The 20,247-nt window shown below is 33.5% G+C and overlaps 1 protein-coding gene and 2 long non-coding RNA genes across 3 annotated transcripts; 1 reads left to right on the plus strand and 2 right to left on the minus strand.

Annotated features, from left to right (window-relative positions):
- Nucleotides 1-5,687: 5,687 nt before the first annotated feature.
- On the minus strand, nucleotides 5,688-6,966 carry LOC105330844 (uncharacterized). The gene is made up of 4 exons (XR_010712323.1): nucleotides 6,206-6,966; nucleotides 6,052-6,111; nucleotides 5,886-5,939; nucleotides 5,688-5,755 (listed from the first exon to the last, which is right to left on the minus strand). It is a non-coding gene; the product is annotated as an uncharacterized lncRNA (long non-coding RNA).
- Nucleotides 6,967-8,908: 1,942 nt separating this feature from the next.
- On the minus strand, nucleotides 8,909-9,396 carry LOC136274050 (uncharacterized). The gene is made up of 3 exons (XR_010712324.1): nucleotides 9,367-9,396; nucleotides 9,103-9,221; nucleotides 8,909-8,989 (listed from the first exon to the last, which is right to left on the minus strand). It is a non-coding gene; the product is annotated as an uncharacterized lncRNA (long non-coding RNA).
- Nucleotides 9,397-13,427: 4,031 nt separating this feature from the next.
- Nucleotides 13,428-14,441, plus strand: LOC117685156 (disintegrin and metalloproteinase domain-containing protein 29). Its single transcript, XM_066080113.1, has 3 exons — nucleotides 13,428-13,774; nucleotides 13,917-14,095; nucleotides 14,249-14,441. Exons 1-3 carry the CDS (start codon nucleotides 13,652-13,654, stop codon nucleotides 14,262-14,264), a joined length of 318 nt encoding a protein of 105 aa, XP_065936185.1. The 5' UTR covers nucleotides 13,428-13,651; the 3' UTR covers nucleotides 14,265-14,441.
- The last annotated feature ends 5,806 nt before the right edge of the window (nucleotides 14,442-20,247 follow it).

Genomic DNA, 20,247 nt, shown 5'->3' on the forward strand with positions numbered 1-20,247 from the left:
TTTATCCAATAATTGCTCTGCAATTCCATCATCTTCGTCGTCTGAATCATACTCTTCATTGACTAAAGTACATCAATATCTTTATTTCATTTCTTTAAAATTATATCAGCATGGACTTTATGTAATAATTATGTATGCATCAAACCATGCAACCGATCATTGACCACTAAACGACTCTCTCTCTCTCTCTCTCTCTCTCTCTCTCTCTCTCTCTCTCTCTCTCTCTCATCCAATACCACAATTATACGCTTCACCATCCACAAGACCGGACGGGTGTTCACATTAAATATACATGTTGAAACAGGCAAGGAACTTTGGGAAACATTTTGATGGTTTTTAATTATAAAATAATGTTTTGAAATATATTATCATCATTTTAGTGAAAGCTTGGTTATTGTATCTCGTGGTTTAAAATCAGTTACACTGAATACCTTCGGCAAAAAAATTTTCCCACCACTGTTTGTCCTCATTTTTTGTAAAATATATGTACGAGCCCCTCACGTCCCGCTCAAGCCTTTCCATGTCAAGATCGTCCACACATGGACTAAGTTTCCTAAATACTAATGCATTATCCTTAAGAAGGGTTCCTTCACATTTTTGCCATATCTGAAAGGACTATATATGGTATGGGCCTAAAATGGCCCCTAAAAGGAATATAATTATCTTACTGTAATTCTTTGTTTTCTTTGTACAGATATATATGTGATGTTGAAACTTAATGTTCATTTTGATTCAAGTGCCCACAATTTAGAAATACGGCATTGTAAAGACAACCTTTTCCCGCCATTTTTGCATTTTAGCATAAAAAAGCTTGTTTTCAAGCAGTTTTTCATTTCCGGAAACATAGAGCGCATGCTTGAACCAACAAAATATTTTAATCAGAGATGTATCTAGCCAAGTCTAATAAGTGACAAAAGATTTGTCCTGGTTCAAGCATGCGCTCTATATTTCCCATTCGTAAAAAGATAAGAAACATGTCAATTTTCGACTAATTTTGATTGAATTATAGAAATAGCGTCACTTCTGACGTCATATACTGCAAGTGAGTGCAAATAAATCAAACAAATATGTAAAAAATATATTTCATATCAACTCTTCTAAATTATAACATAACATTTTATTGTACCCGAAACACTTTAAAAAATGGTGAATTATGGGGGCCAAATTTAACTCTTATCATATATAGTTCTTTATCCGAAAAAAATTATGTGACGGAAAATATTTTCTCAATTTTAAGCATCAAGGAAATTGACTATCTACTACTTGTAGTAATCATTTGTTTAAACTGATGACCATCGTTCTTTAAAAGATACGACGCTTTATATTTATATTATATCTATGCAACAGCTGTAAAGTGTAGCTTTAATTACTACACGACCATTTCTTCCAAAAAATCGTCGCTTTTGCGTCTTCCTTAATTATTTTAAAAGCATGCGGCTTTGAATGGCCTGAAATATTTTCAAGGTCCAAGGCTTCTGAAATATTGTATACTCTATCCGTTCTTATTCCTAAAAAATCATATTAAAAAGAAATGCATGGAATAAAAGAAACTATAATTGAACGTCTGCATTCTATTGTTTTATCATCACATTTCACTGGGGAAAAAATGAGAAAATAAGAGTCAAGAAAGGTCTTTAGAAACTCGGGGAAATTGTCACCTGTTGGTACCGGAGTGTAACACCTTTCAAACGCAGTTATTAATTTGGTTAGAGTCAAAGCACTCCGCCTGGAAAGGAGGCTAGAAAATCTGAAGGTAGAAAGAAATTTGTTTGAATGTAAAGGTCAGAATTTAATATGAAAATTTGCACCTGGCCAATTAAGGAATGTTTTTAATTTTTGCCCAGATTATCCGATATAACCTGGTTTGAGGCAGTGCACACTTTATAATCCGCGAAGCTCTGTTTCAAAGCATTCCTTATAATTTTGTAAAAAGATTGTTTAAAATCAATAATTTAATATAGAAATTGTTGATTTTTGCATAAAATTTCATTTACATAAAAACTCTAACACGCGCATGAATATGTGGTTGTCAAGGGGACGTTGGCTAACCAGGTTATACAAAATAAATTAATTTTTTTTGTGTGATTAGCCAATCAAAATGCTTGTTACAAATGAAATTAAATTAAAGACTAATAGAATGATTATTACGATTGTGGACAAGAGGAATTCCACCGAGGGGGACAAGATTTACGGTCTAGGACGAGGCTTTAATTTAGCATGGATTCATTGTAATTATGTTTATTTATTATGTTGGGGAACAATAAAAATTATGCAAATCAGAGAGGAGTAAAATAAACTATTGATGATGGGTACTAGTAGTAAGATTGTAATTTATCAGATGATTTGTACATATTACTAGTGTGCAATGTTTATGATTGCAGTCGAATCTCGTCAATCCCAATTTATCTCTTAATTAACGAAGAATATTTCATAAATCGATTTCTAAACATAAAGTTCCTTGTTACAAAATTTGCGCAATTTCCTTCGAGGTTGATTGTACCTGGAGAATACTTGATCTATATCCTCATGCGTGTGTCCGACCATGAGGAATGAAACTTTGATTTTTTTGAATACGCCAATCTCCACCAACCAACAGAGGAATCCAAGTATATGTCTAAACATAATTTTAGTAATTAACATATGATAGTGTGAATAAAATCAGACGAAATAAATAAAATAAATTGTCATTTCATTTACTCTGGTGTTGTGTAAAATTACCGGTTTTTATTCTGTCCAGGACAATTGTCCATTTGCAAATACAATGTGTCCGGAATTTTGTCTAGCACGAGAAGACATTGCAACAGAACAGATATGGTGAGGTTGCTACCGTGGGACCATTGGAAATAATCAAAGAAGCCATAGATGCCTATAAAATTATAAAGTTAATGGTAATTTAAAAAATCCTCTCTTACCCATTGTGTCGTATTCAAATCCTTTCAGTTATTCCATAGATACAATTTTTTTTATTTTTTTTTTTAAATATGATATAAGGGATAAATAAAAATGAAACGATACCTTTGGTAAGAAAAATAAATATTAATCAACATTTCAGAACACCATTAATGTAAAAGAGGGCAACTTTTCGAAAAATTTGGTGGATGTTAAAACGTTTGTTGGCTTTTAAGAATATAGACATAGGTCTGTTTTTTTCTTTCTTCTTAACCCCCTTCTCTGCTCTCTCTATCTCTTCTCAGGCTAATATACGGCATTAATCGCGTAAACCAGTTCCCCATTGATCAGGTGGAACTGACCTGAGGGTTGTGGGTCTGCGACAATCTTTGCATCCCAGTCTTCTGGTTCTTCAGGGACTTTAGGCGCGGCTTCCTTCATCATAATTTGGCTATTACTCTAATCAACTATTTCTGTTTTAACCACAAAAAATAGTTTAAAAAAGTAGTTCAATTGTGTTCATTTTAACATTTGTATTCTTAAAACAGTAATTTATACAGCCGGGAAAACTTAAGAAACACCACAATGGATTTTTTTCGCGACGTTTAGCTATCTTTATTTTAAAATGATTCTTGCTACACTCAGGTATTTATTCTACACAGTGTCTAACAATAGGGTTGTTATCTTACTCTACCCTTTTTTTAACAGGTGTTCAAACAAGTCTCCTTCCCCTTAATTCATTTTCTATTTAAAAGGACACTTTTCATTCACTATTTTTTACTTCACTCGTATATTCTATCTACTCCATTTTCATTCACAGCACCGTGTCCTTACTCTACCAAAAATAATCTTTGTAATAGAGTAACTACGCTCAGGTGTCCTTCCCCTTACTCAGTCAAATGGTCACTGGCGCATACTTTCTTTTGTCCCCTCAATACAATACCCCGTTGTGTTCGGGGCCCCTGATTCTCGGTCGGCACCTGTCCCAAATAATCATAACATTGCACGCCATGTATACTCATTTCCCTACAAATGCCATCGTGCATTACCCTATGTTTTAATAATGAAACATTTAAATATGAATAAAACATTTAAAATCGCAATTAATTTCAGGATTTTTCTTTATTTTATCCCGAACGAGTCACCATACCATTCTTTCTAAAAGAGTTTTTTTCAATTGTAGAAGGCATGTTACCATTTAAAAAAAAAGGATCAAATAATGTATTTTTAATTGAAACGGGTCACCATACAATGACAATGCTCTATTTTTTTTTAATTTAAACACAAACAGCGCGCCTTATGTTTCAAATTGTCGACAGGAACGGACCAAATAGGGATACATGATAGATCTTTTCATTCCAATCATCATTTCTCAACAGTAATATAGATCGTAATTCATTGACAACCAGGAAGGCATTTGGTTTTTTGGTTGTTGTTGTTGTTGTTTTTTTTTTTTTTTTGGGGGGGGGGGGGGGGGGTTCACCGACGATGGATTTATGAAATGTAAATTCTATAATGCACGTTTCAAAATTTATATAAATATGTTTTCTTTGTTTTCCGAGTTCTAAAAGAATAATCGCATAACCCTTACAGACACTCAAAAATTTAAACAAGTGCTGTTTGTTCTACGATAACTACGTTGTTTGTTTTACGCGATTAAAAAAAAACAAGAGTAAAACTCTGTAATGATTGGCAATATTATAACCATTTACTGATTTGTATTACCTCCCTTTGCCCAATCACGTCGTTAAAAAAATATATAAAGATCACGATAATATTTTATGTAAATTTGTTTTTTTTCATAATAATTAACATGAAGAACTTTTTAATATTACTTGGGAATTCATAAAATAAATTAAGATTTTTAAGAAAAATTAACGATAGAATTATTAATTTTTTTGTATTTTTTTTTCACTCAAATATTTAAAAAAATGAAATCTTACTTATCGTGGATTAATTTATTTTCGAACGCGTGTGTATTTTCGTGATTTTCCATACTATTAAAATCTTAAATTAAATGACAATATCCACACTGAAACATCTTTAAACTTTCCCTCAAATTGAGAGTCCTCGCTGTTCAAAAACTCATTGCAAAATTATTGATTTGTATTTCATAACTATGTTTACAGAAAGGTATACGTAGAAATATTACTGGATATGTGTATTTATGCGTAAGAAACGTTATGTCGTCGTGGAGATTTTAATTGTTCTCTCCTTATTGTGTTTAAAAATATATTTGAAAAAGACTAGTGAATGTTATGTTTTGTTGTCATTGTGAATATTTAGACTATTGTATATGGTCAAAAAATTGTTTCGTCGACAAAACAATTAAAATTTAAAAAAAATTATGTAAAAAATAATTATTATTTATTCATCATGAAAAATAAATCTTGTTTTCATAAATATTTCGCTGAAAAGTGATATGTATACACACATTGCAGACGCCCAGAACTAAAAAAAAAGGTCAAAATTGAAATTCGTGCAAAAAAGAAGATTGCAGATGATCGTTATTAAATAGTCGATTTTTCATTTTTCTTATAATTTAAATAATAACTTATCCAATAAAATTTTCCATCATGATAAATAAAAAAAAATCAATTTGGCGTAAAACAATGTAGAAGGGTTAGATCTATTTCAAAGAGTTCTCCTTATTAACATTTGATATTTATGATCATTGTTTAAACGGAAACTGAATTAACACTTTTTCTTTATTGTTAACAAAGGATTTTAACCTGCATTTGAAAAAAAAAAATCAAGTTCTCTTCTCATTTTGGTGTCGAAGTCACAACAAAACCCTTCAAGTATATTTTAACATTTATTCAGCTTTAAAAAAAAGTACATTTAATTTTCTTTTGGCTGGGTGGAACTGTAAAAAAAAAATAATAAAATCATGTAATTGAAAAATATCAAAAGAAGTGGAAACTAACTTGTTCTTTTACATTTAAATTATTATTATTACCCACACCAAGATGATTTTTTTTTTTAAATTTACTTACGTCACTTCCATGCATGAAGAAACATGCTTACTCTCCTGGTTATTTTCCTCCACACTAAAAAAAAAAAAAAGGATTTTTGTGTTTTTTAGATCAGAGTTAAAAAAAATAGTTTTGATTTTAAATTTCATTTTAAAAGTTCTCTTAAGTTAATAAAAACTGAACTTACATTTCATTGGCCCCTTCATGAACCGGTCCGGGACCACTTTTACTCTCATCTTCATACATGCTGTAAAAAAGGTTTTTTAGAGTATATATATAATATGAATGCGTAAATTTTACGTCGCCAAAAAATTATACCAAGATTAAATAAAATAACAAACCTGCTTCAGTTCTTAAACTTCACAAACTCCTCAAAAGTGGAACTAAAAAATAAAGAAATATAATAATAAGTAACAGAATGATACGATAGCTTTGATTTATAAGTCATTGAACTTTTTTCAGAATGGAGATCCGAACTTTTTGTTTTCTTATGATAAAAATAAAGATATTTTTACTGACTCGTCACTTATTGAGGTAATTTCTCTTCTGAAATAAAACAAACAAAAAATATCAGTACAAACAAATTCAAATATTACGGCAGTAATTATTTTTTTAAAAAATTGCAATAAAACGTAGATGTGTACGATACTAACGGGTTTCGCACAGGGGTGTTAGGCGGCTCTCTGGAAAAAAATCAATACAAAATATAACAAAACTTGCTTGATATAACTCTGTTGTAAGATCAGATTAAATCATGTTTGAGTTACTGACCCCATTTCCCTTGGTCTCTTTGGTGTGCTATAAATAAATTTATATAAATACATGTACGTCTATCGGTGTGTATATTAAAGATAAAAAATTTGTTTGATTTTAAAGATTCTTCTTTTGCTAATTTGAATTACTACAAAGCAATATTAACTTACTTCAAAGATGTACTGTAAGGTAATGTAAAAAAAAAATCAATATTATTTTTAGGAGGAGATTATTGTATAACAACAAATCTCATCGAGATAACCAAACTACGTTTAAAATAATGATTAAATACCTCGTTCGCCTCTCATTTTCTAATTGTTCAACACTAAAAACAAAAATAAAAAAAATTCAAAAATCAAATGCAACTAACTAGATGCGTGTAATTTCCAAAAATCCATAATAAAAGTATGATACTCACGGGCACAGCGTGTTTTTTTTCAAAAATTTTGTGATTCGTGTAAGAATCCTTAGATACAATTTTTAAAAAAAAAAATATGAGATTTCAGGGATAATAAAATGAAACCATACCTTTGGTAAGATATAATACTTATCAACGTTTGAGAACACCATCAATGTAAAAGAAGGCAACTTTTCGAAAAATTTGGTAGCTGTTAAAACGTTTGTTGGCTTTTAAAATATAGACATAGTCTATTTTTTTTTCTTTCTTCTTAACCCCCTTCTCTCCTCTCTCTATCTCTTCTCAAGCTAATATACGGTATTAATCACGAAACCAGTTCCCAATTGATCAGGTGGAACCGACCTGAGGGTTGTGGGTCTGCGACAATCTCTGCATCCCAGTCTTTTGGTTCTTCAGGGACTTTAGGCGCGGCTTCCTCCATCTTTACTTGGCTATTACACTAATCAACTATTTCTGTTTTAACAAAAAAAAAACACTTTAAAAATTATATCAATCGTGTTCATTTTAACATTTGAATTTTAAAACAGTAATTTATACAGCAGGTAAAACTTAAGAAACACCACAATGATTTTTTTCGCGACGTTTAGCCCTCTTCATTTTAAAATGATTCTTACTACACTCAGGTATTCATTCTACACAGTGTCTTACAATAGTGTCGTTCTCTTACTCTACCTTTTTTATACAGAGAGAACGAAGATGAGGTGAGGTTAGATGCTTATCTGGTTCGACAGAAAAAAGAAAAACGACATCTTCCCCTGAAGAAATCTTCCAAGATGAAAAAGCGCTTACCATATATCTTTAAACTGGGTGACCAAGTGCGAATTACGCAATTATGACATCTCTTTCAGCGGGATTATGACCAAACCAACACTGAAGAAGTGTTTGTGATTCGATTTGTGTCTCAAGGCATTCCTTTTTATAAATTAAAAGACCTAGCAGATGATCCGATTCAAGGTACATTTTATGCCACCGAACTGCAGAAAGTCTTAAAAGACGAAAAGACAGTCTGAAGAATTGTAAGATTTTACGCAAACGCAAAGTTCACGGACAGTAGTACTGTTCATTCCGATAATAAACCACAAGACTTTCGTGTACGCTTATCCCGACCCCTACCTATGAAAGGGGACTGGACAGTGGAACTGACTGAATTTAGAAATTCGAAACTGATAAAGACAACTGATCAGGAGATCTTTGTCTATTGTTCTGTGTGCGACGACAGCATTGTGGGAGGAAGTCAAAAACCAGTATTGAGAAGAATTGTATTGAAAAACAACAACAATGTGGTTTTTGAGCGACCCTATAGAATTCCATTACGCATCAACGACCTCGGAGACACTTCAACAAGTTACCTCCGTTGCCGCCGAGCGAGAAAGAGCACAATCAAATTTAAAAGAAACCATGCGTAACGACGAACCTAATATGCCTCTCCAAAAACCTATAAACAAGAAATTTCAACAGAAACGCCTCAGTCATTCTTCGAACCCCCAAAGGGAAAAGACGTGTCCAGAAAAAGAGAGAAAAACAACTTATAAAAAAAACTCTAGACAGACGCAAAAAAGGAAAAGGCAGGCCTACTCGTTCCGACGGAATACCTAAGTGTTCTTTGGATTTAACTATATGGCAATTTAACAATTTGACGCGTACGTTTTCATGGAGCTCTTATAACATTCTATTCAATCATAAGTACCTCCAACAAAGATTAGATAAAAAAAAAATATTAAATCAAATCAAATCATAATTATATTCAGGTTTATAATTGCTAATCCACAATTTAATATTTTATTTAATCTAATCTTCGTTTTGTGTACTTTTTACGTAAAAATAAACCACTCTTTTCCCTTTGATGTATTATTTACAACAAAACTTTTCATTTCGTTTTAACATGTTTTTATTTCATTTAGAAGAACAAGAAACATCGGAGACTTGGGTCGGTTGTTGTTTACCCTGGTCGGTGCTGAAAAGAAAAGAAATATTTTAATAATTTATTTCTGTATAATCAATAGCACATTTTTACTTTTAAAATATTTCCATCTATTGCATTTCTCATTTTAAAAAAAATGTACTTACAAAGTCTACTGTAATTAAGGCGTAGCCTTAATTACCTAATGTTCTTGTCTCCTAATGGACCCCCGGCTGGCTAACGCTCAGAGGTCGGGGACTTTACGTCCGCAGGCGTGGAGTCCATGCTGTGGAAGAAAAGGAGTCAAGTCAAATTAAACAGCATTGTATTATGTATTAGTATAAATGTACAGCAGAAAGGCGCTGGCTAAAACGTCCTCTCCAAAATTGTCTAATGAAGTTAATGAAATGATGATATAAAATTGTACTCACGTGGCATTTGCAAAAACCTCAGTTTCCTTGCTGCAAGAAAATGGGGAAAGCACATTTAGTTTTTAAAAGATAAAATATCAAGTTTTAATCTAAATCATAAATTCAAATAATTAAAAATTCGTATACGAAAACAAAGAAGAAAACACGTACATTAAAACAGGTCGAGGTCAGGCTACAAAAAAGGTTTACAGCAATATATAAGTATAATGTCAGCATTTATACAAATATATATTTCGTGTTCTTAAAGCAAAGGATTTCATTAATATGACAGTAAAACGTCCATAAAATTTACATAAAAATTTGTAATTCGTGTTAAAGATAAAAATACGAACCTTTTACTTAAATCCAACTCATCCACTTCCAACGATGTAGAACTTGAACAGAAAAATTAATATGCATAAATATAAGGGATATCGGAAGGGGGAGGGGTTTAAAGAAAATTGTGAACAGAAATGTCAAAGATCTTTACTTACTCATCACTTATAGTGATGACCTCTTCGTGGGTACTTGAAAGTGAATAAATAAATCATAAATTTAACTCATTGAAAATTTACTCTAGTAATGTTTGAGTAAAACACAAAAAAAAACATGTTATATGTAAATATTATGATACTAACATTAGCTTTCTTGGCGCATTTGGTAGAAGTCTAAAAGAAATGTAAAAAAAAAAAAAATTAAAGTATACATTTTCTAACATTACATATTCGTTTTTTAATTCAATGTATTTGTAAGTTTCATAACTATTTACTAACCCTAGACCCCGGGGGCGTTTATCTGGTGTACTGAAAATTAAACATATATATTTATGAATACACTATATAAAGCATGATTCTACGCATGTGTGTGTATTAGTGCCATAAATGAGTTTTAAAGCGATGTTTAACTTACGTCAGAGGGGTGCTGAAATAAATGTAAAATAAAATTCTTATTTCAAGTGGGGACAAATTAAAAAAAAACAAAAAAACAAAAACCAAACATACCTTGCTTTCCGCTTTTCAGAAAGCTCCTCCATTCTTTAAGAAAAAAAAATGAATACATAAAAATCATATCTATCGGACCTGTGTTAGGTAATTTCCCAAATCAATAAACAATTCAAACACTCACGGACACAGAATATCTCCTAGTAAGGATATTATCCGGGACAAATCCCGGATGATATGTCGGATTTCATCGCAGATGCACCTTCTTTAAAGATAAAAAAAATATTTAAAAAATGCATTTGACTGTACTGTATTGACATAAAAATACATCAACACTTAAAGTAAAACATACTTGTTCATATTAGGAGGTAAAAATCACAACTTTAGGGTGTTGTCTCGTTTTTATACGCCGAAAACATGTGATTTTTTGGACGTATATCATTGGTAAGTTAAGGACATCCCCCACCCTCCATTACGTGTACCCTCTTTGATTCCCTTATAGTACATACTTAAAACGCAAAATGGAATGAAGCATTTACTTTTTCGTCAAAAAGAGAGTATTCCAATTGAATTTAAAATTTTCCATCAAAAATGAGTAACGACCTTTAGCGATACATCATCACTTTAAAAGGTGATCAGGGTAACCTGACATCACACTACATAGCTATGCGGGTCACAGAATGAAATGTTCCAGTTTTCTCATTATTGGTGTCAACTCTAATCAGTTAAACAAAGATTTTGTGTGATATTTAAGTAAAATCATACACATACAAATTATTTACATTCAATCCATTCAGATAACAACTTAAACCGCTAATTTTTGTATTTTTCTTTCAAAATGTATTGTTTTATAATTTGTGCTCTTCTAATCGGAAACATATCAGCGGTATGTAATTTTTGTCAGCCTAGTGCCTTAGGTTCGCTTTGCAGTGGTGAAATTGTTTGTCCGACCCAGACTCAAGTTGTAACTGTACAGTGTAATGTGAAAATAAATATTTCCAGTGAACCCATCGGACAACTTTTAATTAAGGGTCCATGTGCTTCCATTAAAAATTTTGTACATTTTTGTTTGGAGAATAACATACGGGCAATTGTGATGCTGGATACAGATTCACCCGTCCTACACTGTTCAGGTAATCTTTTGTTAACAAATCATTCTGTCACATGCGCGGATCCATAATTTTTTTCCGGGGGGGGGGGGGGGGGAGTCCGAAGGATAATTGTGTTTGCCGGGGGGGGGGGGGCGAGGCATATTTGCGATAATTTTACTATGTGATTTTAAAAATTTTTCAATTTCCATTTCTTTTTATGGGGTGGGGATTGCCTCATATAAATTAATCCTTTCTATCTATCTTTTCTATCTTTCTCTAAACATAAGAAGTACCGTCTTGTGGGAAACCCCCCCCCCCCCCCCCCCCCCCCCCCCTCCTGTCAGTTTTACATACTTTCAACCAATCGCTACCTTGTAAAATACTGCTGGCTACAAAGGAATGTGTGCGTGACTCGTGATCTCACATTTCATTTCGCGACCGCAATGTCTTGTAAAATCATCAACGGCGAACCAATCTGTCCATCAGGTACATAATGGTTGCATTATTTGCAAGTGTTCAATACAATGATATAATAACGTTATTTTTATTGAAATATTTATGATTTTTTTTCAGAAGTAACACCAACCGTTATGATGCATGGGGAAACGAATGATTGTAAGTCATTGATTGTTCAGTTAGTGTTGTGTTGTCCTGATTCCTTTTTTTCCTTATCATGTTTGTTTCCTTGTTTTTTTTTATTGTTATTTTGGAATTTTGTTCCTGTTTATGTTTTCTAGTTATTCATTTACTGTAGATACGAGTTCGCACCGTTCAACCTCAACAGGCGCAACGTTCGTCATTAAACGGACACGACAATTTACATCCACCCCAAAAACTACCACTCCGTTACATACTCAAGCATCCATCCCTAGCAATACACAGCCATCAATCTTTTCCCAGTCTCGTGAACATTCCCCCAATACCGTTACTACTCGGTCTACTGTACACGCATCCTTTCCCCTCAGTACTCAGACTAGGACACACACATCTATTACCCTCACTACTCGGGGTAGGGCACAAGTATTCACATCCCTCATTACTCAGCTTAGGACACCCACAACTACCCCCCTGACATATCATGATAGGTTACCCACAACCATCCCCCTCAGAACTCAGGCTAGGACACATAATATCACCACCCTCACTACTCAGAATAGGTTACATAACACCACCCCCCTCACTACTCAGAATAGGTTACATAACACCACCCCCCTCACTACTCAGAATAGGTTACATACCACCATCCCCCTCACTACTCAGAATAGGTTACATACCACCATCCCCCTCACTACTCAGAATAGGTTACATATCACCACCCCCCTCACTACTCAGAATAGGTTACATACCACCATCCCCCTCACTACTCAGACTAGGACACATACCACCACCCACCTCACTACTCAGACTAGGACACATACCACCACCCCCCTCACTACTCAGACTAGGACACATACCAACACCCCCCTCACTACCCAGACTAGGACACATACCACCACCCCCCCCCCCCCCCCCCCCCTCACTACTCAGACTAGGACACATACCACCACCCCCCTCACTACTCAGACTAGGACACATATCACCACCCCCTCACTACTCAGAATAGGTTACATATCACCACCCCCCTCACTACTCAGAATAGGTTACATACCACCACACCCCTCACTACTCAGGCTAGTGACCAGACTTCCACCTCTGGAGACACTATCTCTTCCAATAATCAAAGTAAATATGTCTATTTGTTTTTAGCTTATTAATTCTTCCCATATTTATTTTCCTGTGTTGTTTTATTTACTGTCAAAAAATTAAAAAAAAAACATCACTTAACTCTTCCAAATGTTTTTCCAATGAATGTAATTGGGGAAAATTATAATGAAATACTAAATGATACCAATGATATAATTTTTGAGAAAAAAAAATCTTTAAGAGGCATGAAATGCAAAAAACCAAATGAAACTTGGATTTAATTTTTTTTTTTTTTTGTTTTTTTTTTTTGTACACTTTAACCTGAGCAAGAATTCAGTTTGCACAATTAGCACAATTTGCTTCAATTCATTACTTTATTCTTTAATTTCATTTCTTCCATAATTGTTTTTCTTTTTCTACTTGATATACTAATTCCTGTTGCTGAATGTCTTGTGCATGTAAGTAACTGAGTTACTCAATTTACAAAAACTGTTTTGATATAATTTAAATACAGTCTGTCTTAAATTCAGTTAAACCAGAATGAAGAAGATCTAATTTCTTTGGGTTTTTTTTTCAGCATTTGAGTTCAGTATGGGGACCCTGTGTTTGGTCCTCCTCCTCCTCCTGGGGTGGGGGTTGAAGTGTATGTATCACTGTTGCAGACGTCGCCTCACCGCCAGGAGGATGAGGGACAACACCCATCCCAAAGAGGAAGTAAGTAATGTTTTATATTAGTATTTTATCTATCTTTAGTTCTTTACCATGTGCCACATTAAATATACTTTTTTATGTAAAGTAACTTGCAACTAAATTATTTGTATTATAGCTTTATATTATGTCTTTCTTTCATACATAGATTGAGATGGGGGTGAGGCCGAGGAGTATGCCTCCACCTCCACCACCGTCAGCACCACCTCGCCAAGCACTTGCAACAGTGCAAACAGAGAGGACACCCCAGCCTACTGCTCGTTCAGGGCCCCCACCACCACCACCAGCCAGGGGTGGTGGGAGATACCACCTCCGTCCTGCTAAGAGGTAAAACCACTTCTATTTCTTTTTACTCTGTTTGAATTTTATATATGTAAATATATTTTTGTTCTTTATGATTTCTTTCTGTTTTATGATCAAGTGTGTGTATTTGAATTCTAATGTCTACCCTAACTTCATATATTTTTTCTTATTCATTAGACCAAGAACTGATTGAATGCAATTACGGAAGTTGATCTAGCCTTGGATCATTACTGAGCGAAACCGATGGTGAAAGTCGGCGCAAATCTAGACTTGGGTCATTATTTGTGATTTCAGAAGACACGAAAATCACATAATTTCAGTTTCATTTGGTTTTTTTCAAAGATCATTTATTAAAAGTGTTAAAACATTGTTTTATTTTTTTCATTATTTAGTCTAAAAACTTTTAGCCACAAATTGTACTTGTCAGACATGTACTAAACATCTGTTTACAGGTGTAAAGTTTAAAGTATATATTTCGGGTCAAATTCTTAAAGAGCGCATGATAAAATGACATCTATTTTGTATCAGAGTGTAATCAGATTTTTTGTAAAAATGAATCTTATTGTTAACAGGATTGGAGAGGGTGCCTAAAAGTCTGCACCACGCAATCATATTTACTGAAGCCAAACGAATGGTAATTTGTGTGTGATAGGTTACTCATTATTCTAAGGTCGATCAAAGTGGTAATTTAAAATAAAATACGCTTTTCAAGGGTGTCAGTTGTGCCGTAAGATTTAAGAGTTTGCTATAAACATAAATACCATTATATATACAAAAAAAAAATGTTCCTATCATCACTTTTTTCTATTGTATGAGATCATTCTAGGTCAACTTGGGTCAGACGCACACTGTGTCAGGTCGTACAGGACTTATCCTGTAACTGTGTCGTTTATTGTTTATCGGTGTACTGGAAAGATAGTAGAGTGATTGCCCTTCGCACGTATGCGACATGATACCATGATCAATTTCTACTCGTCCATTCATTGTAAATTTTGTTATCATTTTTTTAATGCATTACATCAGACTTATATCTAAGGCAATTAATACATTTAATATACTAAGATGCATTTAATGATTCTTGCTTATATACATTCTGTATGCATCACCAATTTTCATGACGTCAAAGTCATCACCGTAACAATAATGAACAATAAGACTTTTACCTTGACACCAAAAATCATAACCCATTGTTAAATACCCCTCTTCGTCTAACCATAGTCAAGGTCATCCTTTCACCCGTCTCATTGTTAAATACCCCCCTCGTCTAACAATAGGGAATACCCCCCATTGTTCACAGGACAATAGATCTAGGGTGACCCCATTTCGGTCATGGTTCAGTCCCCCCAGGGTATCCAATTACCATTTCTATTGTTCTCAGAACAAAAGGTCTTTTGTTCTCTACCCCCTGTATGGTCGCTATTACTACTAGCAGAAGGCTTGGAGACTATCCCTACCCACTGTCACTCATAAGAGCCACCCATTCCACTCTATAAGTCTACCAAATATGTAAATATAGCAGAAGGCTTGAGACTATCCCTGCCCACTGTCACTTTAGATCCACCCATTCCACTCTATAATTCTACCAAATGTAGCTAAATATATACCAAATATGCAAATAAAGGTAAGGCTCAAATTCATTTACTTATGTGCTAACAGAAAGCTCAAGATCTGACTTCACCCATATAGATCCACCCATTCCACTATATAAGTCTACCAAATATGTAAATATAGCAGAAGGCTTGGAGACTATCCCTACCCACTGTATTGTTAAATATATACCAAATATGCATATAAAGTTAAGGCTCAAATTCGTTTACTTATGTTCTTACAGAAGGCTCAAGATCTGACTCCACCCATATGATAATAAGCAGAAGGTTTAAAAATCACCCACTATATCTTACAGAAAGCTTGGGAATTTAATGATTCCAGAATTTCCCATTGATAAATTCTTAATATCATCATTATATAAGTAGGACATTACATTTAATTTATTCATTCCATTTGAAAATATCAGGGCACTGACTAGAATTTAACAAAAAATGGAAAGTGTGAGCATTGTTTCCAATTTATTAGAGGCAAACTGTGACGATGATTGCAAAAAGTCCTTGAAGAAACATAAACTGAATTTCATTTTTCTCTTCGTAATTTCAACTATCGTTATTATACTTTTATGCGTGAATACAGTACTGTTAGAGGAAAAGCGAAACACAAGAGAGCTTTTAACAAGCGATTGCATTCAGTGGAAGTGTGTGATTTCTACATATATACAGTACCCGCAACGTTATTTTTTACAATCCTATCCTATCGTATCGTGTATCAATCTTATCGTATCGTGCGTGTATACTGTTCTATCGTGCGTTAATGCTATCCTATCGTGCGTGTATACTGTTCTATCGTGCGTGAATCCTATCCTATCGTGCGTGAATCCTATCAGGTTTATCGTTTAATTTCAACAATTCTTCCGTTTATCCTATCGTGTTAATCGTTTCGTGCCTTCTCATAAGCAAGTAACTTTATTAGTAAGTTGCAACTCGTTCAGTGCGCCGTATACCGATATTTATCGAACAAGAATTGTAAAATCCTATCCAACATTCCGTCATGATACTGATATATAAATTTTTTAGATCAAAATTAACCGATATTACATGTAACTCATATCTATTAACATTGAAAATGGAAAACGAAGTTTTTAGGAACAAGGTAACATATTTACTTGTATATCGAATATATTAAATCGTACGCAGGGTATTTTTCATCATATTTTACAGAAACAAAAGTAAATATGATATAATTTATATTAATTAAAACCCGAGTTGTATTTTAATTGAACCCGTTATTTTCCGTGTGATATTAAAGTTCAGGCTGAAATGTTCTCGGCTAGGGTGTGTGGTAATGAAAACAATGGTAACAAATCGTACGCGGCATGTGTATCTGCGTAAATATTTATTGAACTTGTCTGTAATAATTCGTTTTTAATGCATCATTTTCTTATACAGAAAGAACTGTACTTATTTATATTTACTTTAAACAAGAGTTGGATTTATATAATTAAACCCGCTGTTTTCCGAGTGATGAATCTCGGACTGAAATATTCGCGGCGATCGGCTAGGGTGTTCGGTAATGAAAACAATTTTAACAATTCAGAGAAATTATTAATCATTAAAGCTCATAATTAGTTTTAAAAAATTAGCTGGTCATTTTTATGAATTCTATAAATGATGCATCGATGATTAACAACTCGGCAATTGTTACGAAAGAGAAATTTCACGTAAATCTTTATTTGTACGTGTTCTTTCTCAAATTCTCCCATATCAGTTTGTTCGTAAAGATCGTGTAAAGCGATTATACGTTTATTATGAACATCGTTTATCCTTTCCTATCGTGTATCAATCCTATCATATCGTGCATGTATACTGTTCTATCGTGCGTTAATCCTATCCTTTCGTGCGTGTATACTGTTCTATCGTGCGTTAATTCTATCCTATCGTGCGTGAATCCTATCCTATCGTTTATCTTGTAAAAAATAACGTTGCGGGTACTGTACCTCCAAAATGTTCATATGTCGACAAATATCCACTCAGTGATGAGGTCTACTTAAGAATATGTCAGTCGGATGGAGACGTTTTAATAGATATACGATTATTCAAAGATGAAGAAGGGACTAGTGATGGAATACAAATCACCAAAATGCAATGGCAATATTTGAAAAACTCAATAGCTCACATAGATTCTTCAATAATGAGAATATCGCATTGAATATATTTTGTAATCATCATTTCTTTCAACGACGAACATAGGCGTTTCACCGTCGTCCTCAAACGACTGAGTAAAGTGGGGTTGCGCAGATTTGTATGCCATAGTGCTGTTTGAGTTGAGTTGTATCCCCAATCTGTTATATATACCCCTCACAAAGTAATAAAATATAATCAAAACAAATGAACAGTTCAAATATAGCAAAAACTATTGTCTTGTAAAGAAGTAAACAACCATGGTCTTGATTTTGGACTCTTGATATTGATTACTCAGCATATGTAAGCAAGTGCCGAACAAATTTCTTAATGTTCGTTACGTTTTCTTCTTTTCTTTCATTAAATATTATGTAAACGTGAACCACTTTCATTTTTGCAATGTCCTAACCAAGGTATATAGTTCATAGGTTAGTGAATCTTTATGTTAATATCAGACTTCCAACTTTTTATATTTATAAATTACAACTGATATAAATTTGATATGATAGATATTTTTACAAATTCACATTTTAATGTGTACAATAACTTCTTGGGCAATGACTCGTCCTTGTAAACGTAATACTGTTTAAAACTGTTTTGACTGAATAATATTGATTTTGATGACTTAGCATATCGAGAAATTTCCTCATTGATTGTGACGTTTATTTGTATTTTTACATTAAATGATGTAATTCAAGCTAATCATAATAATTAAAGCTTATCGCAGCAATTAAAAGATCATGAATTTAGTTCTGTATGTGTGCAATAATAATATATTCAAACAAAGCATATAAGGTATAAATAGTGAAAATCAAAAAAAATGTTTTTTTTTAATTTTGAAACAACAGAATCGGGCTCGAAATTCAACACATATCCGTTGATGAAAGAGCGCGATCTTGGCAATGGCTGGTCTGGTCTTTGTCACTCTCGGGTTATCATGGTTATTGTGTTGCTGTACACAAGCACAACCTCCACCCTTGGACGCTATCTGCGACTCCAACGGCCGATGTACATGGCATGGAAGTGGGTGGTATAGGGGCTGTGTGAGCGACATTCCTGTGCTCACATTCAATCAGTTCAACGATGGCGGTCTTTTGGACCTACGATGTAGTGAAGTACAGGTGCTATCAATCGAGAGCAGCACACTCACATGCGCAGATATGAAGGCACATATAATCACATATACTGCTGTCACCATTTATCTTGGAGAATCGCAAACTGAATGTGTAAGATTAGTTATCAATATCGTTCTGAAATAATGTTGCGGGAGGGGGGGGGGGATATAGCATTTCTTTTCTTTGTGGTAACTATAATAAAGATGATAGAGGTTGACTAATCCCGAATAACGATTTTACAGCACATCTCACCACCCTCACCTGAGACATCAAGGACCCCTCATCCGACTTTTTTGGGGTAACTAATAAATATAGAAACAGTTAGACAAAATCTTTGCAGCATGTCTCTTTTTAAGTGTTTCCCACAATATAAGCATTATTGGATAAAATAGACAATGATCTTGTGAAAGATTTTGGGTGAATTTAAATTTCAAAGCTTTGACTTTCTGTCTAGTTTGCACTTTTCATTGCAGAATGAAAAATTGACAACCTTCAAAATGACATCTCCAAGTGCTAAAAGCGAAGAAGTAAGTACACTAATAAAGTAATTAACTGATTTTATTAACTCATTATTTAACTTATGATTTTCCCACATATGAGTGAAGATCTTAAGTAAAAGAAAATTCTCCAATAAGCACACAAGCAATTTTATAGGTGCATCCCACAACGTCTGTGTCAAGTAATCCCAGTAATCCCAGTGAAACAGACAATGTCGAGTTTGATGGAAAAACGCTCATCATTCTCGTTAGTAAGTACATTAATATTATATCATTTGATTTCATTTCAAGGCTTTATTATCATTGTTTGAAATATCATGTTCACATTAATAAGTAAACCATATCAAATCATGCATTCTGTTTTACATATCATCTTTCTACTTTATTTCAGTATTTTCATTTATATTCTCATTCATCACTCTGTCAGTAGTAACTTTCTGCTGCACACGCGCATTTAATGCAAGAAGGAAAAGACTAAGGAGTCTCAAGAAATTAAGCAATAAGATATGCATGAAAGAACAATTTGCCGAAGCACAAAGAATTCTAGATAGAATCCATGCGATTCATGATGAGGTGGATGAATTATAGATTTTTTTTTCACTTTCAAACATCCCCCTTACTCTATCCTCCGGAAGTATTGGATGCTTAATTTTTTGCAGTGTATATGTCATCATTGATTTTTTATTGTTAATGTTTTGTTTTTTATAAATATACATGAAGTATGTGCCAAAAAGAATTTGGATTTTAAATACTCTATCATTTGATGTAAATTACTTTTTATTTTTTATTTTACATGTGTCAAAAATGTATGGCCAATCATGATAACAATCATTTGA

Source organism: Magallana gigas, chromosome 1 (genome assembly GCF_963853765.1).
Source record: "Magallana gigas chromosome 1, xbMagGiga1.1, whole genome shotgun sequence".
NCBI classification, from domain to species: domain Eukaryota; kingdom Metazoa; phylum Mollusca; class Bivalvia; order Ostreida; family Ostreidae; genus Magallana; species Magallana gigas.